The sequence below is a fragment of the Sorex araneus genome, chromosome 5 (genome assembly GCF_027595985.1).
Source record: "Sorex araneus isolate mSorAra2 chromosome 5, mSorAra2.pri, whole genome shotgun sequence".
NCBI lineage: Eukaryota > Metazoa > Chordata > Mammalia > Eulipotyphla > Soricidae > Sorex > Sorex araneus.
In genome coordinates this window covers 14,253,541-14,279,006 of record NC_073306.1, presented here as the reverse complement: position 1 = coordinate 14,279,006, position 25,466 = coordinate 14,253,541, and the positions used below count along the sequence as shown (strand labels likewise).

Sequence of the window (25,466 nt, the reverse complement as noted above, 5' to 3'; positions counted from 1 at the left end):
GATCTCCAACATCCCATATGATCCCCCGAGCACCACCAGGAGCTATCCTTGAGCTCAACGACAGGAGTAAGCCCTGAGCATTGCCAGGTGTGGGTGCCTCAAAAAAAAAAATTTTTTTTAATTGGGGCCACACCCGGCAGTGTTCAGGGGCTCTTCCTGGATCTGTACTCAAGAGTGACATCTAGTAGTGCTCAGAAGTGACAGCTGTTATATATGGTGGCTGCATATGAGCTGAATCAGCTGCATGCAAAGCAAGTGCTTGGCCCTTGGTCCTGTTTCCAGCCTTCTGCCAAGCAACACTTGACCAATAGTGGTTTCCAAAAAAGGGTTGGCTGATTCACGGGGAGGGCAGGAAGATGAAATGAAACCTGGCCTTTTAACTTCCGTGGCACTCTCATGGAGTTTCTGTTTTGCCTGTGACTAATGCATAGGCCATATTAATATAGCAGTGTATGTTTATAATATTAACAACATAAATTGAGACAAGTGTGGTCACCATATCTTTACTGGTGGGGATGTATTTTTTTTAAAAAAGTCTGAAGACCACTAATCTATCCTGTTACCAGAATTACTGTTTTAAATAGAAATCTGGGCTCAATACTTCCCTACTTAAAAGGCTTTAATTACTTCCTGTTGCCTACAGGATAAAGACCAGTCTACTTAGTATTACTTATAAGGACTCTCAAAGCAGTCTCTTTCAACCTGGGCCTCTCAGATTTTCAGAGATATAAGATCAAGGTTCTCCTCCTGCCCCCACCCCCAACACACACACACACACACACACACACACACACACACACACACTCCCCCTCTGTCCTTCAGAAACTGGTCCTTTTCATAAATACTAGAACAATGGTATGAAAAAAATTCATACTTTATGGTCAAGGGTTTTGTTAATTCCTAAATTTAACACATATTCTTTTGCTACTTTGCATGACGGTTTCCAATGCTTATTTACAATTTTTGAACTTATCTTTGTGACTCCAGCCTCCATTCAATGTACCTTTACTGTTCTAGTGGTCTAAACCCCTTCGTTGTTGGTTTGTTCTTGCCTCTCTGGCTATTTTTAGAGATGGAGGCAACGTAGAGCTCGTGTCTATTTTCACAGCATGTCACGCATTTCAACACCTGTCTGCAGCTGCTCTCAAGTTGTGCTCTTGGGCTGACAGTACAGTGGGTAGGGCACTGGCCTTGCATGTGACTGACTTGGGTTTGATCCCTGGCACCCCTTACGGTCTCCTAAAACCCTCACCAGGAATGATCCCTGAGCCAAAGCCAGGAGTAAGCCCTGAGCATAATAACCAGTTCTGCCCAGTGCATCCGACCCCTTCCCCCCCAAAAAAAAATATTGGAAGTAAAAAACAAATAAAACCCAACTAAACAAAAATCAAATTGTGCTTTCAATGTGAACAACATCAGGATTTTTTTGGGTCACACCCGGCAATGCACAGGGGTCACTCCTGGCACGGAGGACATGCTGGAAATGCAAATCCTCCAGGCTCACCTCAGAGTAAAGATTATTCCGTGGAAGGGGAGCCCCCCCCCCCGTACATATAATATCATCATCATCATCATCATCATCATCATCATCATCATCATCATCATCATCCCGTTGATCGTCAAATTTTTCGAGCGGCCTCAGTAGCATCTCCATTCGTCCCAGCTCTGAGATTTTAGAAGCCTCTCTTTACTCGTCCGTCCCAACAATGCTGCATTGGAGGCTCTTTCAGGGTCAGGGGAATGAGACCCAGCATTGTTACTGGTTTTGGGATATGAATACACCATGTGGAGTTTGTGAGGCTCTCCCATGTGGGTAGGAAACTCTCAGTAGCTTGCCAGGTTCTCCCAGAGGGAGAAGTAGGCTATAAGATGTTGCTTCTGGGAGCTTGGTTTTAAGTCTCTGGGTGTAGGCTGTTGGTGGGATTACAGGGCGCCAGGGGCAGTCCCTGAGTGTGACTGCCTAGCTACTGGAAAATGGGAAATCTGGGCAGAAGAGACCCAGTCCCGATCTGAGCAGGCTTGGAGGTCTCAAACCCCGTTCCCACATGCCTGGGTTCCTCTGCTGATACCTTAATGTGTGAGGCTCGTCCGACGTGTGGATAGGGGCCTTGAGCATGGCTGTGGCTAGGCTCTGGAGGTTTTGGCCGCAGGAGCTCTGCTCGGGGCAGGGAGGGAAGCCGGATATATATATATATATATATATATATATATATATATATATATATATATATATATATATGTTACAAATGAGAAAAATCATGATATTTGCTTTTTACTTTGTTCAGTTTTGTCTACTAGAGACTGTCCCTGTGTTAACACAAAAGGTTGCCAAGTGAATCCCCAAGCATTCTTAGGTTGAAGGGCAGATCATATCCCTAACCATGCCTTATTCATGACTCAGGTTTAGGGGCGGCGCAGAGCCAGAGCTGCAACAACAGCCCCCTCCAGGAGCCCCCAGGCCCCAGGCGCCACTGTTCCCCCATTAACATTAGCCAGGCATCACCCACGGGCTCAGAATCCCTTTGCACAGAGACCGGCATTACGCCACTCACAAATGTATTTCTGGGGCCAGAGCGATGATGGTACAATGGGTAGGACATTTGCCTTGTCGGAGGCTGCCCCAGGCTTGATCCTCGTCATCCCACATGATCCCTTGAGCACTGCCAAGAGTAGTTTCTGAGTGCAAAGCCAGGAGTAACCCCTGAGCATTGCCAGGTGTGGCCCCAAAAAAAACCCAAAAAACAAGAGAATAAATCAATAAATGTATCCCTTCCAGGCTTTTAAATTTTAAATTTGTTTAAAGAGTAAAATTCCGTCCCAGGACACAATTTTATTTTGTGTCAACAAACAAGTTCTGAACAGTCTACACAGAAATGTTTTTCTCAGAGGAAGCCTTTTGTCTTGAGAAAGCCCCAGTGTGGGTTTTTGTGGGGTCCCGGGTCCTGACCAGCAGGAAGGACCCTTTGTGGGACTGAGAAGGGGACACAGCCGAATGAACAGACGCAGAGCCAGAAAGCATCAAGGAGAAAGAGAGAGAGAGAGAGTTTATTCTACTAGCAGCTACTACTTACACCTTTTCCGCTGGGGGGAAATGGTGTCTGGACCCACATACAAATGCAGATTGGCATGTCCTTTTGTTACAGGCATAGGCTATTGAGAAACAAATGGCGACCATAGTGGCAACCTTGCTACAAGCCTCTGTTAGAATCAGAGCCAGGCTGTCTGACTAGGAGATGAGAGCCAGGCTTGTAAAGCGGCTCCCCACAGGTTTTTTGGTTTTTTTTTTTTTAGGACCCAGTGGGTTTGGTGGCGCTGGTGGCAGTGCTCAGAGGCTACTCCTGGCTCTGTGCTGGCGGGGAGGGGAGAGATAGAGCCGGAAGTGGTCAGGGGATCATACAGAGCTGGGAATCGCTCTGAGGTCAGCAAGGCAAGCATCTTAATCCTCATACAACTCCTCATACAACACCTTTCTCAGGAGTGGGATCCGGGCCTTCCACATGCAACACCCTTTGCACTCTCTCCCCTGCCCCTAAAATCTCGAGCCTTTCAATTGGATGTTCTCTTCATTTCAAGATGCTGCTTTTTTAAAAAAATTATTTTTTATTTATTGGTGGTGCTGGGGATCAAAAATCCAGTTCGCATGCATGCAAGGCATGCCCTGTCACAGCCCAACCTGGTTCTCTTCCTTCCATCTTACACTTTCCCTTTACTTAAAGAAATTTTTTTTTCTTTTTGGGTTACACCCAGTGATGCTCAGGGTTTACTCCTGGCTTTGCACTCAGGAATTACTCCTGGCAGTACTTGGGGGACCATATGGGATGCTGGGGATCAAACCCGGGTCGGCCGTGTGCAAGGCAAACACCCTACCCGCTGTGCTATCGCTCCGGCCCCAATTTAAAGAAAGTTTTTAGTTAAAAAAAATTTTTTTTTCTGCAGAATCATATCTGGCAGGATTCAGGAGTAACCCCTCATGATTCTTAGGGGATTATATGTGATGTCAGGGATTCAAACTAGTATTGGCGGAATGCAAGGCAAGAGTCTTAACCCCTCTACTATCTCTCTAGTCCTCAGGATGCTTAAAAAAATCTTTATTAGGACTGAATCGATAGGACAGCAGGTGGGTGGGGCATTTGCCTTGCATGCAGCCAAATCAGGTTTGATCCCAGGCATCGCACCTGGTCCCCAAATAATAATAATAATAATAATAATAATAATAGTAGTAGTAGTAGTAGTAATAATAATTCTCCTCCTCCTCCTCCTCCTCCTTCTCTTTTTTTTTCTTTTTGGGTCCCACCCAGCAATGCCCAGGGGTCACTCCTGGCTCTGCACTCAGGAATTACTCCTGGCTGTGCTCAGGGGGACCATATAGAGTGCTGGAAATCGACCCCGGCTTGGCCGTCTGTGTACAAGGCAAACGCCTCACCTGCTGTGCTATCGCTCCAGCTCCCAGGAATAATTCTTGAGTGCAGAGCCAGGAGTAACCTCGGAACATCACCGAGTGTGACCCATAAAGCCAAAGAAAAAAAAATACCCAAAATCTTTATTACAATAAAACTGGTACAATAATATGGACTATCAAATTGTTGAAATATATAACTCAAGGGTTGGAGAGATAGTACAGCAGCTAGGGCACTTGCTTTGGGGTTCAATCCCTGTCGCCCCATATGGTTCCCCAAATCCACAAGTAGTGATCCTTGAGTGAAGAACCCGAACACTGCTGGCTGTGGCTCCCCTTAAACAAACCAAAACAAAATTCATGAAATTTATAATTCAGTCTCGGATGTGAATTGTACTTTATGTACAGAGGCTGGTGCATAAACAGAATACTGGGAATTATATTGTGTTGTACTTGCCTTGCATGTGTGAGGTCATGGCTCTATCCACACCATTCATGGCCCCTCAGGCAACCTCGAGGAGTAATCCCCGAGCACTGATCTGGGAGTAGCCCCTGAACACAGCCAGGTATAGCTTCCCAAATTTTTTTTTTGAAAGTATAATTAAAAACTTCTTCACAAGTGTGCAAAATAGAACACCATTCCAAATATTGAACATTTCCCTTTGCCCCATAGAGTTCTGTCAACCCCTCTCCTCTCTCAGGCAACTCCCTTCACCCTGTTATGTCACTGTCACTTGTCATCCCGTTGCTCATCGATTTGCTCGAGCAGGCACCAGTAACGACTCCACTGTGAGACTTGTTGTTACTGTTTCTGGCATATCGAATACGCCACAGGTAGCTTGCCAGGCTCTGCCGTGCAGGCGGGATACTCTTGGTAGCTTGCCGGGCTCTCCGAGAGGGGCAGAGGAATCGAACTCGGGTCGGCCACGTGCACCCTGTTCTGTAGAGTCTCTAATTTATTCATAGATTAAACATCATAAGGATGGAATCTTATAATTTATACCCTTATTTTAGGCGCCGTGATTTACAGTCTTTTTAATGATAGGGTTTCATGCAAACAATGTTCCAGCGCCACGCCCTCGCCAGTGTCTTTCGTTAAACCTCGCTGCCCCCTGCCCTGGCTAGCTCAGCTCTGTGGACCAGTTCTCTGGTTCGGTTACCTTGGGGCGTGTGTTACTGACCTATTGTGGTTCTTGATGGCCCACATATGAGAGAGAACATTCTGTATCTGCCCCTCTCCGGGCTGACTTCACCCAGTATAATCTTCTCCAGTTCCATCATGTAGCTGCCATTGAATGATTCGTTTCTTTCTTTTTTGGCATTTTATGTCATGCTCAGCAATGCTCAGGGTTTACTGCTGGCTCTGCCTTCAGGAATTACTCCTGGCGATAATATGGTCCCCTCAGGGGACCACATAGGATGCTGGGGATCGATCCTCGGTCGGCCGGGTGCAAGGCAAACAAAAAACGCCCTCCCCGTTGTACTATTGCTCTTTCTTATGGCCAAGTAATATTACAAATATAGTGCAACTTTATCTGCTTCTCTGATCGTGAACACGTGGGTGGCTTCCAGAGTCTGACTACTGTGAACAGTGCTGAATTTGTATCTTTCTTGCCTGTTTACCTTCCACATACAGTTTGTGAAGTTTATTACACACCCAGGTGGTGTGTAATAATACTTTTTTTCCCCATTTTTCACTTCCCAGTATTCTGTTTATGTGCCAGCATCTGGCTGGTCATTTGTTGTTAGACTTTGGGGACCTTTCTAGTTTGGAGCTTTTATAAATGAAAGTGCAATGGTTTCTAGATTATTCTCTAGAGGTAGGACTTTGTGGGCATATAATTATATTTGGGGTGTGTGTGTGTGTGTGTGTGTGTGTGTGTGTGTGTGTTTAACTTTTTGCAAGAACCTGACCAATTATATTCCCAGGGTCCTGTGCCATTTGTTGTACACTGCAACCAGCAGTGTATGAAATTGCATCTATTCCCCGTGCTTCCTATCCTAGGTATTGACTCTAGGTTTCTTTTTTTTTTTTTTTAATAATGTAGGACTACTGCTATTTATTCAGCCATTGATTAAGCTGATTGAATTTGGCATAAACTCCACATTAGGTTTTTTTTTATTCTATTCTGAATGTTAACTTTATTTTATTTTTTTATTATTATTCCCCCTACCCCCTTTATTTTTATTCACTGTGAGATACAGCTACAAAGCTTTCATGTTTGAGCTTCGGTCATATAATCATCAAACACTCATCCCTTCATCAGTGCACACTTTCCACCACCAAAATCCCCAGTATTTCCCCCCTCCCTCCCCCGTTCCTACCCTTCCTCTGCTTGTGTGGCAATTTCCCCCATACTCTCTCTCTCTCTACTTTGGTTACATTCAATATTTCGACACCAGTCTCACCACCACTGAAACCTGCTTAAAAGGCAATGCTGGACGATTTGTTTTGTATTGCTTGTCATGTATAGAATATAATGTCCAGGAAATTCTGTGTCATTCTCTTCTGGGAGCTTTAGTTTATAGTCTCTGGGTCTTGGCCATTGATGAGATTACATGGCACCAGGGGCAGTTTGTGGGTCTGACTGCCAAGCTTCTGGAAAATTGGGGATCTGGGGGGAGGAGGCCCAGTCCCCATCCAAGCAGGCTTGGAGATCTCAGTCACGGGTTCCCTCATATCTGGGTTTTCCTGCCGGTTCGCTTGGGGTGAGGCTCCTGCCCTCTTGGGTTGTCTGAGCACGTGGAGAGTGGCCTTGGGCATGGTGGTGGTTCTGGAGGTTTTCAGCTTCCAGGTTCTGCTTGGGGTAGGGAGGGAAACTCAACCTGCCCCCCTCCGAGGTTTCCCCCAGTGAAGACAGCCTGGCGCAGGGGTCAGGGCATTCTGTGGTGTTTATTGCCTCTAGTTTAACTTTCTAGTTTTAGTGCTCCTCGTGGGTGTGTCTGGCACCATGGTGTAATTTTAATTTTAATTTCACTGAGTGATGTCTTCTGATAAAGAGTGTTCTTGAAGTTTTCTTCAATTTTTCTGAGACTATATAGTATATAGCGAGAGAGAGAGAGACTGAGTGCTATTTACACTAATGCTTTCTGTATTCTTAACATTTTCTTTAGGTTTCTTTAAAAGCGACTAAAGAGAGCAAGTCAGAATGCCCGAGAATCCCGCCACAGGTACAGGCAGCTACTTCTCTCCCTAAATTAATGAATAATTCACCAAGGACCGTATAAGAGGGATTAATGCATGCTCTGATCTTTCTCCAAACAAGATAAACTGCAGGTCCTGCAAGTCCTCGACCGCCTGAGACTGAAACTGCAGGAGAAGGGTGACACGTCGCAGCAGGAGAAGCTGTCTCTGTTCTACGAGACGCTCAAGAGTCCTCTCTTCAACCAGATCCTCACCCTCCAGCAGTCCATCAAGCAGCTGAAGGGGCAAGTAAGTGGCCGGCCCCCTCGAGCTTGCCAGGACTCCACCCAGAAAAGAAAGACTGAAGGAAATAACTAAATGCCGTCTATCTCTGAGTACCCCCCCCCCTTTTTTTTTTTTTTTTGCTTTTTGGGTTACACCTAGCGATGCTCAGGGGTTACTCTTGGATTTGCACTAAGAAATTACTCCTGGTGGTGCTTGGGGGGCCATATGGGATGCTGGGGATCAAACTGGGCTTGGTCAGTTTCAAAACAAACGCCCTACCTGCTGTAATTTTTTTAAAAAAATATTTTTTTAAAAATTTTAGTGAATCATGATGAGATAGAGCATTACAACACCCATCCCTCCACCAGTATAATTTTCCAGCATCAGTGTCCCCAATTTCCTCCCTGCCCCCAACCCCCCATATTTAGTATTCTTGATTCTGCAGTAGGGACTGATGACCTGCGAGTGGTATAGGCGCGAATAGCTTACAACGTTAAGAACTTTTTTTTTTTTTTGGTCACACCCAGTGATGCACAGGGATTACTCCTGGCTCATGCACTCAGGAATTATGCCTGGCGGTGCTCAGGGGACCATATGGGATGCTGGGAATCGAACCTGGGTCGGCCACGTGCAAGGCAAACACCCTATATGCTGTGCTATCGCTCCAGCCCCCAACGTTAAGAACTTTTGTGTTTAGCTTTGGAGTTTTGTTTTATTTGTTCTATTTTGTTTTGGGGCCATATGCAGTGGTGCTCAGGGCTTGCTCCTGGCAGGGCTCAGGGATCTTATGGCATGCCAGAAGCCGAACCCAGGCCAGTCATGTGCAGGGCAAGTGCTCTGTCCACTGTACTATCTCCAGCCCCTGAGCTATGTTCTTTAAAGAAGAACCTGTGGGATTTTTTTTTTTTGGTAGAAGGGAGGGGGTCATACCTGGTGATGCTCAGGAGTTATTCTTGACTCTGAACTCAGGAATTACCCCTGACGGTGCTCAGGGGACCATTTGGGATGCCAGGAATCGAACCCAGCTTGGCTACATAGAAGGCAAATGCCCCTGTACTATTGCTCCGACCTTTGTTTTGTTTTGTTTGTCTTTGGATTTTGGTCCATGCCCTTCAGTGCTCAGGAATTATTCCCAGTTCTGTACTGGGGATCACTCCTGGCGGTGCTTAGGAAACCACAAATGATGCTGAGGATCAAGTCAGGGTCAGCTACATGTAAGGCAAACACCTTAACCCTTGTATGATCTCTCTGACTAGCCCCTACTCCCAAGAATATGGTTTTTGTAGCACTCTACCACTGTCGTCCCATTGTTCATCGATTTGCTCGAACGGGCACCAGTAACTTCTCCATTGTGAGACTTCTTGTTACTGTTTTTGGCATATCGAATATGCCATAGGTAGCTTGCCAGGCTCTGCCTTGCAGGCGGGATACTCTCAGTAGCTTGCCGGGCTCTCCGAGAGGAGCGGAGGAATCGAACCCTGGTAGGCTACCTGCTGTGCTGTCGCTCCAGCCCATGGTTTTTGTACTTATCTAAATATAAGAGTTAGATGCTTTGAGAATTCTCAACCATTTAATCAAAATTACAAAATAGGGGGCTGGGGATATGGCTCAGTAGGAGACCACTTGCATGTCTTCGTGATCTAGTACCACTGACACAATGAAGCAAAGCCCCTTAGCGACGGGAGACATAGAATAGCAGGTAAGGCATTTGCCTTGCATAAGGCCAACCCAGGTTTGATCCCCAGGATCCCATATCATCCCCTAAGCTTGAAACCTAAGCACAGAGCCAGGAGTAAGCACTCACCATCACCAGGTGTGGCCCCCAAACAAAACCAAACCCCATATCAAGTAATAGGGCCAAGGGAGATAGCTCAGAGCTGGAGCACAAGCTTTGCATTTGGGAACTCTGGGTTTCATCCTCAGTAGCCAATGCAGAGTCAATCCCTCGCACCCCATGTAGTCCCTCCGGACCTACCCTGAGTGAAGAACCAGGAGTAAGTTCTGAACACTGCTGGATGTGGCCCCCAAATTAAATAATAATAATAATAATAATAATAATAATAATAATAATAATAATAAAAACAAAACCACAAACAGAAAAGACACAACACAAAAAAACAATGCACACATAGGTCTTGATGCAAATTTCTTTCTTTAGATCAGAATTTATATTGTAGGAGCCAGAGAGATAGGCAAATAGGGTATTTGCCTTGCACGCAACCAACACGAATTCAGTCTTTGGCACTATATATCATCCCCTGAGCACTATCAGGAATAATTCCTGAGTAACCCCTGAGCATTGCCCTGAGTACATCCCCCCACCCCCTGCCCCACCAAAAAAAAGAAATCCGAGCAAGCAGAATTTGCACCCTAGTTTTAGCACTCCCCTCCTGGAGGCCAGTATTCTCCGGTCACAGGACGTGTCCATACTGAAACAGTGAATGTGGTTGGTAGCAGTAGATATTGGGAAAGATCCCTAGAAATGTGTCACTCATACTGGACAGTGAGAGGACTCAATCCACCACTCCATCATAATAATAATTTTCATAAGTTTACATTCAGTTATTATAACAATTTTTAAAGTTTTATTTGGGGAGGGGAATACCTCCTGGCTCTTGAGGTCCATTGGGGCTATTGTTGGTGGTGTTGGGGGCCATGCCAGGGGCTCTAGCATGCAGAGCATGTGCTTCAGCTCTTTGATCCATCTCCCTGGGCCCAAGATAATCATATGTTATCCATTCAACTATAAAATCCTAGTGAACAACTCTGAGTCATTTTATAATTTACATGGGTGTTGATTTTTCTATGAGATTCTACTGACATTTTTTGATGCAGGGCTGGAGTGATAGCACAGCGGGTAGGGCGTTTGCCTTGCACGTGGCCGACCCGGGTTTGATTCCCAGCATCCCATAGGGTCCTTCAGCACTGCCAGGAGTAATTCCTGAGTGCAGAGCCAGGAGTAACCCCCGTGCACTGCTGGGGGTGACCCAAAAAGCAAAAAAACCAAAAAAAAAGTAAAAAAATATTTTGATGTTACTTTCATTTTACTGTTGATATTTGTTTCAGCCAGTGTTTTTTTTTTAAAAATTAATCTCTATTTCCTATTCCCATATGGACTTCTCCTCCTGCCTCACCTTCTATCCCTTACACATACACATTTTATAAACTCACATCTAAGTGGCTGTGAAAACTACTAATATTTGATGAGTTAACTATGTTCACAAAATGGAATAACAGTAATAATCTCATAGAACTGTTCTAAGGATTAAATGAGATAAGAATGATCTCATTTAAAAAAAACCTGTAAATATTTAAGTATGGCATTTGCTCATAGCAAGTATTTAATCAGTGTTCTAAGTTTTGTTTTATTTTACCCAAGGATTTTTGTTTTGCTTCCACATGGAAATGTGCAGATAAATGCAAATAGGCTTGATGTCTTACATGTATATGTGATTGCCTAATTACATGTATCTATGTGAGCTGCTGTGAGCTGTCATGCTATTTATCTGAAGTCGTGGTAGAGGCAGGAAGTAGGGATATGTTTTAAGTTATTGACTATTTCGTGACATACTACATACATTATATTAGCTTTTGAAACATACAGGTTCCTCTAACTGTTCTTTATTTCTTTCATATGAATATGCTTAGCATGCAAATGGCATGCAACATGCAAAATATAATTTTTTTTTAAATGCATCACACCCGGCAATGCACAGGGGTTACTCCTGGCTCATGCACTCAGGAATTACTCCTGGTGGTCCGAGGGGCACCGTATGGGATGCTGGGAATCGAACCCAGGTTGGCCGCGTGCAAGGCAAACACTCTACCTGCCGTGCTATTGCTCCAGCCCATGCAAAATATACTTAATAAATCATTTTCTGTTGGTTCCAGTTGATGATTCTCCTGTTTTTTCTCAACAGCTCAGCCATTTACCCTCAGATTGCTCGGCCAACTTTGATTTTTCAAGGAAAGGTCTGTTAGTGTTCACGGACAGTGCCATTACTAATGGGAGTGCCCACAGGCCCGCTGCATCTGGGCTATTTCCTTGGACCCCCAAGTCAGGAAATGAAGACTTTACCGCAATCATTCAACAGATGGCTCAGGTAAAATGATATCTTGTTATGGGAATAAATTTTATTGCTCCTGTTTAAGTTGGAACAGAAACCTATAAGTACTTTTCAGTCTTAAATGCGTTAGCGGATGTTTAGTTTGCTTGTATTTTTATACTGTCGGGAATAGGAATTGGTACAAGTTTCTACCCAGTGTACTTAGAAATTTATGGCCCTGAAACTGCTTAAGAAGAGTATCTATGTGTAGTGGGGAGAGGCTTTAGAGAATGACTCTAACTTGGCATATTGCTATATTCATAAGGAAAGTCCTTCTTCTCCTTCTCCTCCTCCTCCTCCTCCTTACTGGCTTTGAGCCCTGGTGGGGTGTGTGGGACCACATGTATGTTGGGGATTAACCCTGTAGTTGGGTATTTGCAAGGTAAATCCCCTTCCTGCTGCACAACAATCTCTTTGACCCCCAAGGCATTGCAGTTTTGATCATAAGAGGAAAATTATGTTTATCAGGAGCAATGAAACTCTTTTGACACTATTTGAAATTTTATATCCAAGTAGAATTTGTGGACATTAACACTAATCTAATTTGGTATAGACTTACCAAATGTGAAAGTTTTATTCATAATTCTTTTTGGTCTTTGGGGGGGGGGGTGGTCCTCACAGCAGTGCTCTAGAGGCCAGGAGCCTCAGTGGTAATTCTTGGCCAACCAGGTCTTTGGTTCAATACAGTGACCTAAGGATGTGATGCTGTTCAGGCTCTCGGCTGTCGGGGGTCCTCGGGCCTATGGCCATGCTCAGGGGACCCTGTGGTGCTGGGAACCAAACCCAGGTGGGATGCTCGAGAGGCTAACCCAGTAGATTGTCCCCTAGACCCTCAAATTCTTTTTTGCGGTGGGCATACCTGGCGATGCTCAGGGGTTACTCCTGGCTTGATACTCCTGATGGTGCTTGGGGGACCATAAGGGATGCCAGGATGCCAGTGATTAAACCTGGGTTGACCATGTGAAAGGCCAATGCCTTGCCCACTGTATTATCTCTCCAGCCCCAGCCTCTCACTTGCAATATTATTAGTCACAGACAACTGAATTTTACGTATGTTAGCTTGGTATTTGTTCACATCATCCGCTACCAATATCTGAAATAAGGAAACTTGAGTTTGAATGTTAAAAAGATTTTAAGGTATGATAGTTTAACAATATTCTACACCCGTTCCTTCTTTGAAATTATGAATCTATTCCCTTTATTTGACTAGTGTTTTTTTGTAGTAGGGGGTTTACCCAGTGGTGCTAAGGGATTACCCCTAGCTCTGTGCTCAGGAATCATTCCTGACTGAGCTCGGTGGACCACATGGGATAGTGGGGATTGAACCTGGGTTGACCATGTGCAAGGCAAGCACCCTACCCGCTCTACTATCGCTCTGGCCCCAGTACTAATTGTTTTTATGCAATACTTTTGTAGATGAATGATATTTGTGACATCGTCATGTTATTTACTGATACTAAATAAAGTAATAAGATGTATTTGACATGGTAGAGCCATTGGAATGATATCCTTTCCATTAGATTTTGAACTACCCTAATATAATGCAATATCATTTCATTGTGATAGTACTAAAAACATAATCTGAAAAAAAATGCAGCTTGTTCTGATTTAGGCTAACCACCAACATAGTTCTGACATACCTTATTTGTTTTCATCATTTAAAAACATATTTTGTGTCAAGAGAATTCAGAAAAATTCAGTGTAAGAAGTAATTTAATATTTACTATGGGAAAGAAAATTTTTCTCAAGGAGTTTTCTATTTTGGGTGTTTGGGGGCTCCTGGGCTTTGTGGGGGAGCACATTTGGTGGATTTACTCCCAGCTCTGTGCTTGGGATCATTCCCAGTGGTTCAAGGGAATCATTTGATGTCAGGAATTGCACCAGGGTCAGCCACATGTGACACCAATACCTTGTACATATCTCTGGTCCTCTCAAGAGACTTTATCCACTTGGGCTTCATTTCCTACCACAAGCAAAGTATAAAAATACCTCTCTATCTGCGAATATTCTCGCTGTTCTGATTTTGGGATAATCAGGGCAGACTAAACGTTTGCTATACTGAGACCATTCACAGATCTCCAACCTAGTTCTTTGCTTACCCAGGGCTGCTGGTCTTAGAAATGATGGTGATAAATTCAAAACCAAACCACACGAACCTCTCCGATTCCCTGGAGGTCGCAGGACCCTGCAGGTTCCCTCTCACACTCTTGGCTCTTCCGAGAGTTAGACGGAGAGGACTTCCCGAAGTTGTTGATCCCTGCAGTGCTGAGTTCCTTTGCTTCTGCAGAGCTGACTAATGGAGACGCTGGTTTGGTGCTGTTTGCAAAATAGCAGTTTCAGTTCCTGAGAAAGCATTGTGTGTGTCATACAAACTTGGCTGGTGTATTTTTTAATTTCAATAGATTTTTTAAAATGGGAGCTACTGAGAGTATCTTGCCCACATGGCAGAGCCAGGCAAGCTACCATGGTGTATTTGATATGCCAAAAACAGTAACAAGTCTCAAAATGGAGACGTTACTGGTGCCTGCTCGATCAAATCGATGAGCAATGGGATGACAGTGATACAGTGATACAGTGATGCCTCTCAGAGAGCCCAGCAAGCCTCTGAGAGTATCCCGCCCGCAGGGAAGAGCCTGGCAAGCTCCCCGTGGCATATTTGATAGGCCAAATACAGTAACAATAACAGGTCTTATTCCCCTGACCCTGAAAAGAGCCTCCAGTTGTTGGGAAAAATGAGTAAGGAGAGGCTGCTAAAAATCTCAGGGCTGGGACGAATGGAGACGTTACTGGTTCCCGCTTGAGTAAATCAATGAACAACGGGATAACAGTGATAACAGTGATACAGTGATTTAAAAATGGAATCACTGTGAGATAGACCCTTTTGCAACAGATACTGAAAGGTTATCCTGTATCATTTAACACTCAGCTCATCAACCTGTCCAGCACGATCATTTCCAACTGTTATTGTTGTACTGGTTCCCTTCTCTGTCTTACTGACCCTCCACCCCCCAACACACTTGACTGACTTTTGAAATCCTCCTTCTCCAGGGCCGGCAAATTGAGTACATAGACATCGAACGGCCTCCCACCGGCGGCCTGGGCTTCAGCGTGGTGGCCCTGCGGAGTCAGAGTCTGGGAGAGGCCAACATCTTCGTGAAGGAGGTGCAGCCCGGGAGCATTGTGGCCAGGTGAGGGCGGCACCTGGTTTGACGCTTCCCTCCTTTCCCCGCTGAAAGCGTTCCTAGAAAGACCTGAAATAGTCACAGGCGTGGCGGACCCTCTTCCTGGGCAGGTGCTGGCCTGTGTGCTGATGTTCTCACAAAGCCTTAGGGGAGCATCTAGTGACTCTGAGAGAGGAGGAAATTGACGTTCAGAGAGGCTCAGTGATTTACCTAGAACCGCACAGCTGTCACTGCTGCAGCTGAACGTGGCTCCAGCCTGTCTCCAAAGCCAGTGCTCTTCCACTCTGCACCCGTGCTCCGAACTGAATCGTTTAGTGTCTGTTGTGTAGCACAGCCTGACCATTATGATACAAATATTGAAATTCTGATTCGGCACACTGCGCTGTTTACTGTGTTTAAAACGATAGCTACTTTTCTGTGGGTTCTTTCATCGACTTCACTTATTTGCAATTAAAAGTCCCCTCAAGTCTATGCCCTTTCCTATGCAGCATTTGTGCCTCTGTTTTGTTTTATTTTTAAGGGGCACATGCATAATTTATGTGTTTTGTCTGTTGGATTTGGGTTTATTATTCACTGCAAGGGCATAACATTCATTACATCACCACCGCCTGTTAGAATAATGGCAAGAGTGGCAGTACTGTTATGAAAATTCTCGGTCCAAGATACAGTTTTGAATTTACATTTTCCACTCACGGGGGGGAGATTGATATTCATCCCCACACCAAAATATTTCAGGAAGAATGGATATGCGGGACTTTGCATCTTTTTCCTGCCATCTCATGCAGCATTTCCTGAAGAATATTCTAGAAAACTCTAACAGAGGTTAGAAGATGTTTGAGAACCTCTTTCCCATGCTTGGAGATGAGATGCGCCCATTCACAGTAATCATATGATTTATTGTGTAAATTAAGATTATTCGGGGAGTGAAAAGCTGTGCTATTAGTAATGACACTGAGGCAGCAGGGAGGAATAAAACTATTATTATTTTTGTTTCGCAGGGATGGGGGAAGCCATAGTATAGCGGGTTGGGCACAGACCTGTACGCAGCTCACCTGGGTTTGATCCCTGGTATCCCAGATGGTCCCTGGAGCTCTGCCAGAAGTGATCCCTGAGTAAGCCCTGAGCACTGCTGGTGAGGCCCCAAAACAAAATTAAAAAAAAAATCTTTTGTATTGTTGTTGCTAATTATGGGGCCATGCATGTCAGTGCTTAAGGGTTACACTGAGCTCAGGCCTCAGAGGTGCTTGGGGGCCCTATGGTGCTGGAGATTAAACCCAGGTCTCCAGTGTGCAAAGCTGGTGCTACGGCCCCCAGAATTATTTTCCCAACTAAGAACTATTTGGAAAACCTAGACCAGCCCATAATAAAGCAGGACCGAGAGCTGCTCAGCACTTGCTTGCTCTGAAAGGACGATGAAGTCCTTTCACAAATAGCCTGCTTAACTTTGATCCCCCAACTTTGATTTTATTTTATTTTTTAAATTTTTTTATTTTTTTGGTTTTTGGGTCACACCCGGCGATGCACAGGGGTCACTCCTGGCTCATGCACTCAGGAATCACCCCTGGTGGTGCTCAGGGGACCATATGGGATGCTGGGATTTGAACCTGGTCGGCCACGTGCAAGGCAAACACCCTACCCGCTGTGCTACCGCTCCAGCCCCCCCAACTTTGATTTTAAATTAAAAAAAATTATTCAGATGAAACCCACATAATGCAAGCATTGCTCTTTTAAAGTATGCAGTTCCGTCAGATTTCATATATTTTCAGCATTGTGCACTTTTTCTATGGTCAACCCTGGTCTTACTTCCTTGTAGGACTAAGTGTATAACTATAGGTTGTGGATAATGCCCCCCCACTGAGGAGTTTGGTATGAGAGTGTGTGCGGAATATGTGTGTGGTGTGTGAGTCTGTATGGAGTGTGTGCACGGAGTGTGAGTGTGTGAAATGTGAGTATGCAGAGTGATGTGTATGGAACGTGAGTGTGGATAGAATGTCTGTGTGGACTGTGTGTGTGGACTGTGTGTACGGAATGTGAGTGTGTGCAGAGTGTGATGTATATGGAATTTGAGTGTATGTGTATAGAGTGAATGTGTGTGGAATATGAGTGGGTTTGAATGTGTGTATGGTGTGAGTGTGTAAGAAATGTGCAGAGTATGAGTGTGTATGGAATATGAGTGTGTGTGAAGTGTGTATAAAGAATATTGAGTGTATATGGAATATGAGTGTGTGTGTATAGAGTGAGTGTGTATGGAATGAGTGGATTCGAATGTCTATATGGTGTGTGTGTAAGGAATTTGCACAGTATGAGCGTGTATGGAATATAAATGTATACAAAGTGTGAATGGAGTAAAGAATGAGCATATATGGAATGTGAGTACCAAGTATTTGTGTAAAGAGTGTGAGCATGCAAGAGTGTGTACAGAGTATGAGTGTGCATGGGATGTGTGTACAGTGAGATTGTGTCAGGAGTGAGTGTGTATGGAGTGTGTAGGTGTGAGTGTGTGCGTGCGTGTGCTGTGTGCTTGTCGAAGGTTCAGGAGAATGGTGACTCCCTAGGCTGTGGTGCTTGAGGGGACATTTGAGAGAAGCTGGAGGTGACGGAGGGCAGCAGGCTCAGGGAAAGTGTCCTGGGGTCAGCGGCCTTGTACAGGATGGAGTCCGCCTGTGTCCTTGAGTGTGGCTTTTGCTCAGCTGCTCTTTGACCTTGAGCGGGATGAGGCTGGATGGAGGAGGGACCAGCCTCTGGGATATTTGGCCTCAGCGATCTGGTGAACAAAGGTTGAAAACTGTTGATTAGATCATGTTCACTGGTCTTCACACTCAGTTCTTGCTTCTTCGAAGGAGCTTTCACTGAGAACTGGGTTATTTTAGGTGCTTACCCAAGACCTGTTGACTTTTCAAGTCAGAGAAATCCACCATCGTCTCTGAATGTCGCGTGCTGGACAGCCATGTCCCCGCCTTAACAGGAAAGCATAAACTCAACGATGCATACACACACACACTAAATGTACTATAAGTTATACACATATATTGTGAATTAAATTATACATTAAAAAGAGGTTATTGGTGAATTCTGCTTGTTTGGGGGGGCCACCGCTGGTGGTTCTCAGGGCTATTTCTGGCTCTGTGCTTCAGGGTTGCTCCCAATGGTGTTGAGGGAAGCATGTGACACAGGGGCTGAAATGGGGTCGGCTGCATATAAGGCAAGTGCCTTCATGCCTGTATTATCCTTCTGGCCCTGAAGTTTGGAGAAGCATCATCCGAGTAGTAGTATTTTGGGTTGGGAGCAAACTTGGTAGTACTGGGGGCCAGTTCTGGCTCTGCTTGGGGTTATTCCCAGGGGTACTCAGGGGGCCATCTGCAGTTCTAGGGATGGAACACGTATTGGCTGCAGCAAGGCAAGTACCTTACTCCATACTGTCTGTCTGACCTGAATTTGGGAATATTGTTACCAAAGATAGTATGTGTTGAAGTCGGATGATCATATTAAGAGGGGTTCAGAATTAAAGGGCAGCATCATAATGAGTCGATTTCTAATTCGGTTCAGGATGCATTGGAATCACATTTGCAGAGGACGACTTCTTCACTGCTTGGTTATCCAAGGTTGAGTTTATGTTCCCAAGGATGTGTTCACTGAAAAGAAACAGGGTGGTCTGGAGCTGCGTTAGGAAGAATGAAAAGTGGGTTCAATATATTGATTCCCAGGGCTGGGGAGATGGCTCGGGGCTGCCGCATATGCTCTGCATGCAGGACTGACTGGGTTCGATCTCCAGTCCTTCATGGCTCCTCGAGCACTGCCAGGAATGAATCTGAGCATCATATGAAGAGTAGCCCTCGAACTCCTACCAGGTGTGACCAAAATCAACAATAAAAAAAAATGAAAACAAAACAAAATTCATTTCCAGAAAAGAGGAAATTGGAATATGAATAAATTAAGACTTAACTTTTACAAAGTGAGTTATATCAGGGTTGAAAAGATTTGTTGAAAAGAGCCCAGCAAGCTACTGAGAGTATCCCACCTTCACGGCAGAGCCTGGCAAGCTCCCCGTGGCGTATTCGATATGCCAAACACAGTAACAACAAGTCTCACAATGGAGAGGTTACTGGTGCCCGCTTGAGCAAATTGATGAACAATGGGAAAACAGTGTTACGACAGTGCTACAGTTAAAATTATAGATATGGCTTAATAAAATTTTTAAAGTATAAGAGCACTGATCACCTGAGACAACTAGAAATATCTTAGAATGTTTTCTTGTTATAAGATCATAGAGTGTACATCATTTTGTATCTTACTCTTTTTCTGTGTGTGCAGTGATTAGGGATGGAGTGAGTGGAGGGTGGAGGAAGTATGTCGTGCTGGGGATCGACTCCAGGCCTCCTGCATGCGAAGCATGTAGCAGTTCTCTGGCTGCTTTTTCTCATCTCAATATGAATGTTTTTCAAATGCTAATGAAGGAAGTTGAATTGGTATCTTAATACCTCCTAATCTATTTTCAGAGCCACTCACAATTTTGGTACCAACAATGGAAATAGTCAACTTGTTGGCTCCAAAAGAGAATCTAAAATTGTATCAGTCCCTGTCTTTAGAAAACAAAATTTGTTTATTTGTCATGGGTGGGTGGGAGTAGGGGGTGGGGATGGTGGCGAGGCCGTATCTGGCAGTGCTCAGGGCTTCTTCCTGGCACTGTGCTCTGGGATCACTTCCGGCAGTGCCAGGGGACCATTTGCAGTGCTGGGATCAAACCCTGGTCAGCCATGTGCAAAACAGGCACCTTACCCCTGTACTATCTCTTTAGCCCAGAAAACAGAGTTTAATAGGGAAGGGTCTAATCAGTTCTGGTCAACAGTATACTTAGCAGCCATGAATATTCAGTCGTTGATAAATGAGGGGTTCTGATAGCCTGATAATGACGCTAATTGTTGGGGAGAGAGATTTTGGCTAAGCAGAGTAGAAGGGCATTAAAGATGGAGGAAACTATTTAGACAAGAGCAGGAAATTCCACATATTTGAGAGGGAGAGAGGAGAGCAGAACTGGAAGGGGGTTATGTAGTGAAAGCTGGAAGTGTACTTTGGGGCCAGCTCTTTGAATGACAACCACATTTTTGCCGAACATTGGTCATCCGAAGTTACTGATTTACCGTTCTGCCTGTAAGTTTTGCTAATCTACTGTGGATGGAGGAAAATGGGGACAGTGAGGGGGGAGTTCTCCTGGTTACAAAGTTATGAATGAAAGTTCTCTGTTCTGAAATAACTCCCTCGAAGGGAGACCGTTGTGTGTGGACGGTGGTAAGTGCTCACGGATGGAACAGTCTCTACAGGAGTTGGTCTTCTTTCCATTGGGGCCCATCTTCTTAGGCAACGAAGATCTAGATTAGCGTGCTTTTTAGAGCTGGGAAATACCAGCATGAAGATAGCCTAGAAAAGTAAACACTGAGGAATTTGCAAGTTCAGTTTTAGGCATTAGATAAGGATCTCTTTCAGGAGGTTGACATTGGATTAGGAACTGAGGAGATGGGTGGTTGCCCGAGAGATAAAGAGGGCCGAGAAGAAGAAGTGGAGCTACAGAGACAAATACTGTTAGCCCGGGCAGGGGGAATCCTAGGAGAGTCTTAGATGCACTTTAACTTAAGAAGTCAAAGAATGTACTGTGGAATTAGACTACTTAGATAAGATGCTACGATTGTCCAGGGTAAAATTTTATATCTCAAATGCAAATTTTAGCTAAGACTTTAAAAAAAATCATTTAAAGATTGTGAGGATTAAATGAGCTAATGCCTGTTAAACATTTGTGCCTATTTTTAATAAGCACTCAGTAAATATTAGGAACCATTGAGATTTTCTTTTTCTTTAAAAAAAGAGATTTTAGGGGCTGGAGTGATAGTATAGTGGGTAGGGCATTTGCCTTGCACGAGGCTGATTCCTGGCATCCCATATGGTCCTCTGAATACCACCATGAGTAATTTCTGAGTGCAGAGCCAGGAGTAACCCCTGAGCATCACAAGGTGTGACCCTCAAACAACAAATAATAGAAAAAGAGATTTTGCTAATTTCTTTTTTTTTTTTTTTTTTTGCTTTTTGGGTCACACCTGGCAATGCACCGAGGTTACTCCTGGCTGCGCACTCAGGAACCACCCCTGGCGGTGCTCAGGGGACCATATGGGATGCTGGGATTCAAACCCGGGTCGACAGGTGCAAGGCAAACGCCCTACCCGCTGTGCTATCACTCCAGCCCCAATTTTGCTAATTTCTTTTAAAAATAATTCTTTTTTTTTTTTTCACCTTGGATAGCAGTTGGGAGAATAACAATTGAGGCAGAGATGGAGTTGGAAGTAATCTCTGGGTTTTAATCGCTGGGTTTTATTTTATTATTTTTTGGGGGTGGGGTGTGTTTGGGGCCATACCTGACTGTGCTCAGGCTTACCCCTGACTCTTTGCTCAGGGGGCCATCTATGATGCCCGGGAATTGGGGATGGCAATGCCTTTCTTGTTGGACTGTCTCTTCACCCTCTTCTCTGGAGTTTAAAGGAGGGGGGCGGGGCTAGAGAAGAAGGATTTAGTCTGCGTTGACAAAAGTTGCAGAAACGAAGCACAAGAGGACAGGGTGAATGTGCTAGAGTAGAGGTTAGGTGTGGATGTGAGTCTGTAGTTGCCCCAGTGTGGTGTCGGCTGAAGTCAGGGGAAGGGGCTCAGGAGCCCCTGGCTCCTACAGGAATGGGGATGGTGCCAGCTTGCAAAACCTTGGTAATGGGGTCCTGTACATAGTATCTGCTTATCTTTCTAGCCAAATGACCTCAACAGTATGTGTTGAGGGCTGCACTATCATTTTGTTAATTAGCTAATCAGTACTTTAGAAGCACTTTGAAGAGCTCTGTTATATAACATCTGGAATAGATACTGAGCGATCTAGTATCTGAAGAAATAAGCAGCTTAACTTGAACAATAGATTTTTGAAAGTCGTAGAGTTGGGGGCTAGAGAGATAGCGCAACGGATAGCGCTTGCTTTGCATGCAGCCAACTCAGGGTTCAGTCCTTGGCACCCCATGTGGTATCCTGAACACCACCAGGAGTGACCCCTGAGTGCAAAGACAGGAGTAAACCCTGGACACCTCCAGGTATGGCCCATAAATCAAAACAAAAACCAGACAATGATATCTCTAAAAACCATTTCTTTCTTCTTTTTTCTGTTTTTTTTTTTTGGGGGGGGGGTTGGGTCACACCCGGCGATGCACAGGGGTTACTCCAGACTCTGCACTCAGGAATCACTCCTGGCAGTGCTCGGGGGACCATACGGGATGCTGGGAATCAAACCCAGGTCCGCCGTCTGCAAGGCAAACGCCCTCACCGCTGTACTGTGGCTTCAGCTCTGATTTCTTTTTTTCTTATTTGATGCAGGGATCAAAGGTTAAAGGAAAATGACCAGATCCTGGCTATTAATCACACGCCCCTGGATCAGCACGTTTCCCATCAGCAGGCGATTGCGTTGCTGCAACAAACCACTGGGTCTTTGCGCCTCGTTGTAGCCCGAGAAGGCGCTCACGTGACGACAGCTTCCACCACCCCTGACGTGCGTCTGCCTGAAACGGTGAGTTGCAAATTTGGGGAAATACTCTTGTGTCTCGTCATTGATGTTTCAGAAGCGGAAAACATTTAGAGGGTATCATTTTACTTCTCCCAGTACCAGAAAGATGGTCGTATCTCCAAATGGAGCATTAAAATATTGAACAAATTATTGTATAGACGATTGTTTCCCTCCACATCCCCTTCTCCTTGGCCTTCTCAATGCCTTCTGGGTCTCCTTATTTAGGATTGTTATTTAAAATAGAGGGACAAAGTGAAGCAGTACATGTAATTTATTTGGTGATGGGAAGAATCTGGAGTTCCTTATAGAGCCAGTTCATTAATTAAGGTGAGAGGTTTTTATTAGAGATTTACTGTTGAATATTTCATTTACTGTTGAATATTTTAAGCAAGATTTGGTTATTTATTTCTAAAGTGTCATTTTAAAAATCATATTAGGTGTTTATGGATGAATTATTGATACTGCGAAACTGCCGGTTTTTAAAATAGAGAGATGTTTCCCAAATAATTTTTAAAAATACATGCCTCTTTTTGGTAAGCTGTAAAATTTGTTATGTAACATTTGATGGGCTTTGGCCCACATCTTCAGAATGCAAGCTAATAAATCTTATTTTCTTATCATACTAAGTGCTACCTGATTTATTAAATTTTTATTCATTGAGACAAAAGAAAAAAAGATTGACCGAGAACAGTGCAAGGTCACAGCACAAATTAATGTACAGACATTTTCCCTATTGCAAGCAGTGAGACTTATACAGCGCAATTTACATAATAAACACAGTGCTCACAGTGGGAAGTGCCTTCGCCCAAGGGGGCAGGCCACAGGCTCTGGAGTCAAGCACAGGTGGGTTCAAGACCAGGTCACGGGTTTCCTAGCTCTGTCCCTATCACGGGGCAGGTTCTTTGACCTTTCCAGAACTCAGTTTCTTCCCCTGTTATCTGTGGCTAATAACACCACTGGCTGCACAGAGTTGCTGTGTGGGCTAGTGGGAAGGCCAGTAAGGAGCAAAGCTTAGCGCTGGTACAGAGCATACACTGAGCATCACCCACTGTGCTCATTCAGGCTCCACTCAGCAAACCTGGTAACTAGATATTGTTGCAGACATGAATTTACGAGATGTCCTGACATTTAACATAGGATATTTGGATACTGCATTGTGGCTCACCAGTGTATTAAGAGGAAAGCTAAGTTGGCCCTAATGATCTTGAGAAAGGAATTATGTGCTTCAGTTGGGTTGTGTGAATGAGCTGCACATTTTGGATGGAAGACAGCCAGTTAGAGAAGAAACACATGTTTAATCCTATGCCTGACACTTGTCGTTTTTCAGGCCGATCATTTCCTCTGCTAAGAGACTCCTAAATTAATCTCCATATTTTCTGCCCTCATCATTTAAGTACCTCACATTCTTTTTTTTTTTGGGGGGGGGGCGTTGGTTTTGGAGCCACATCCAGTGATGCTTAGAGCTTACTCCTGGTTTGTACTCAGGGATCATTCCTGGCAGGGCTCAGGGAACCATATGTGGTGCCTGGAATAAACCCCCGCTAGCAGCACGCAAGGCGGGTGCCCAACCTGCTGTAGTATCTTCCCAGACCTCTCATCCTTGACATTCTGCTGAATTACTCTTCCTAAATCACTTAATCACTGCCCTCTTGTTATATTCCTGTTCTAAGACCTTCAGCTATTCCCACTCATCCAGTTATAGTGACTATTTCTTGAACCCATTTTGTCATCCTCCCCAGCTTTTGCTCTCATCATCTTATCTTCTCCTTTTCACATGTTTCTCTTTCATTTTGTCTTGTTTTGGGGTTACACTAGGCTGGGCTCAGGGCTTACTCCTGGCTCAGGGGTCATTTCTGATGGGGCTCAGGAGAGTCGACCACTTGCAAGACATGTGTCTTTTGCGGGGGGGGGGCGGGAGGACAGCTAGGGGAAATTTGGGCCACACCAGGAATTGCTTAGGAGTTACTCCTGGCTCTGTGCTCAGGAATCACTCGAGGTGCCCGGGGGATCATAAGGGATACCAAGGATCGAACCCAGTTGTCCATATGCAAGGCAAGTGCCTTACCTGCTGTACTATTTATCTGGCCCTGCAAGGCAAGCATCTTAAGAGCACCCTGTCCTCTCTCCAGCACTCACATGATGGTCTTTATTCTCTGTAGTGCAACTAAAATGCCACCTTGTCCTTGGAGCTTTCCATGATTCTTCATTGGGCTTGACTTTTTGTCTATGTTCCTTTTTCTTGGCTTTATAATATTCTGTGGATCTCTCTTCCATTGGTTGCCACCATGTCCCGTGCACGGAGCTAGCGGTTGGGCATGGATTTGTCCCAGAAAGCTTCGGGTTTGTAGTCTGTCATGATTCTTTCTGGTATTTCGTTATTTCTGTTGTCATTTTTCTCCTGACTGCTTTATAATGTCCTTGAAGACAGGGGCCACACAATCATCTTTATAGTTCTCTTCACCTTCAGAAAGTATCTCAATGAATAGTGTGACTGTTCCCTTTGTACTGTGTCGTTTTAGCAATACCAATGTGGTGCTGAGAATGTCTGTGTTCTACTAACCCTTGGCTCTTGTCGCAAATTTATAGGTTCACTGGGGCCATATTGAAGATGTTGAGCTTGTTAATGACGGCTCCGGATTAGGTTTTGGAATAGTTGGGGGGAAGTCAACTGGTGTGGTTGTGAGGACGATCGTGCCTGGAGGACTAGCAGACCGAGTAAGTTTGACCTTGTATTTCATTTTCATTTTGATTTTGTGCAATTGAAATGATAGGCCTTGAAATGTAATTTCATACC

At 44.7% G+C, this 25,466-nt stretch overlaps 1 protein-coding gene and 1 non-coding gene across 4 annotated transcripts in view; both read left to right on the top strand.

Moving 5' to 3' along the window:
* Positions 1-25,466, top strand: part of PATJ (PATJ crumbs cell polarity complex component) — a 370,230-nt gene that overhangs the window by 10,121 nt on the left and 334,643 nt on the right. For all 3 annotated transcript variants that reach the window (XM_055139113.1, XM_055139112.1, XM_055139111.1), the window contains exons 2-7: positions 7,511-7,567; positions 7,663-7,829; positions 11,726-11,908; positions 14,960-15,099; positions 22,486-22,675; positions 25,259-25,387. In XM_055139113.1, the coding sequence (XP_054995088.1) occupies positions 7,546-7,567; positions 7,663-7,829; positions 11,726-11,908; positions 14,960-15,099; positions 22,486-22,675; positions 25,259-25,387 (831 nt within the window). In that variant the 5' untranslated portion in view covers positions 7,511-7,545. The remainder of the gene's footprint in view (positions 1-7,510; positions 7,568-7,662; positions 7,830-11,725; positions 11,909-14,959; positions 15,100-22,485; positions 22,676-25,258; positions 25,388-25,466) is intronic.
* On the top strand, positions 13,909-14,046 carry LOC129405335 (small nucleolar RNA SNORA72). Its single transcript, XR_008630501.1, has one exon. It is a non-coding gene; the product is annotated as a small nucleolar RNA SNORA72 (small nucleolar RNA).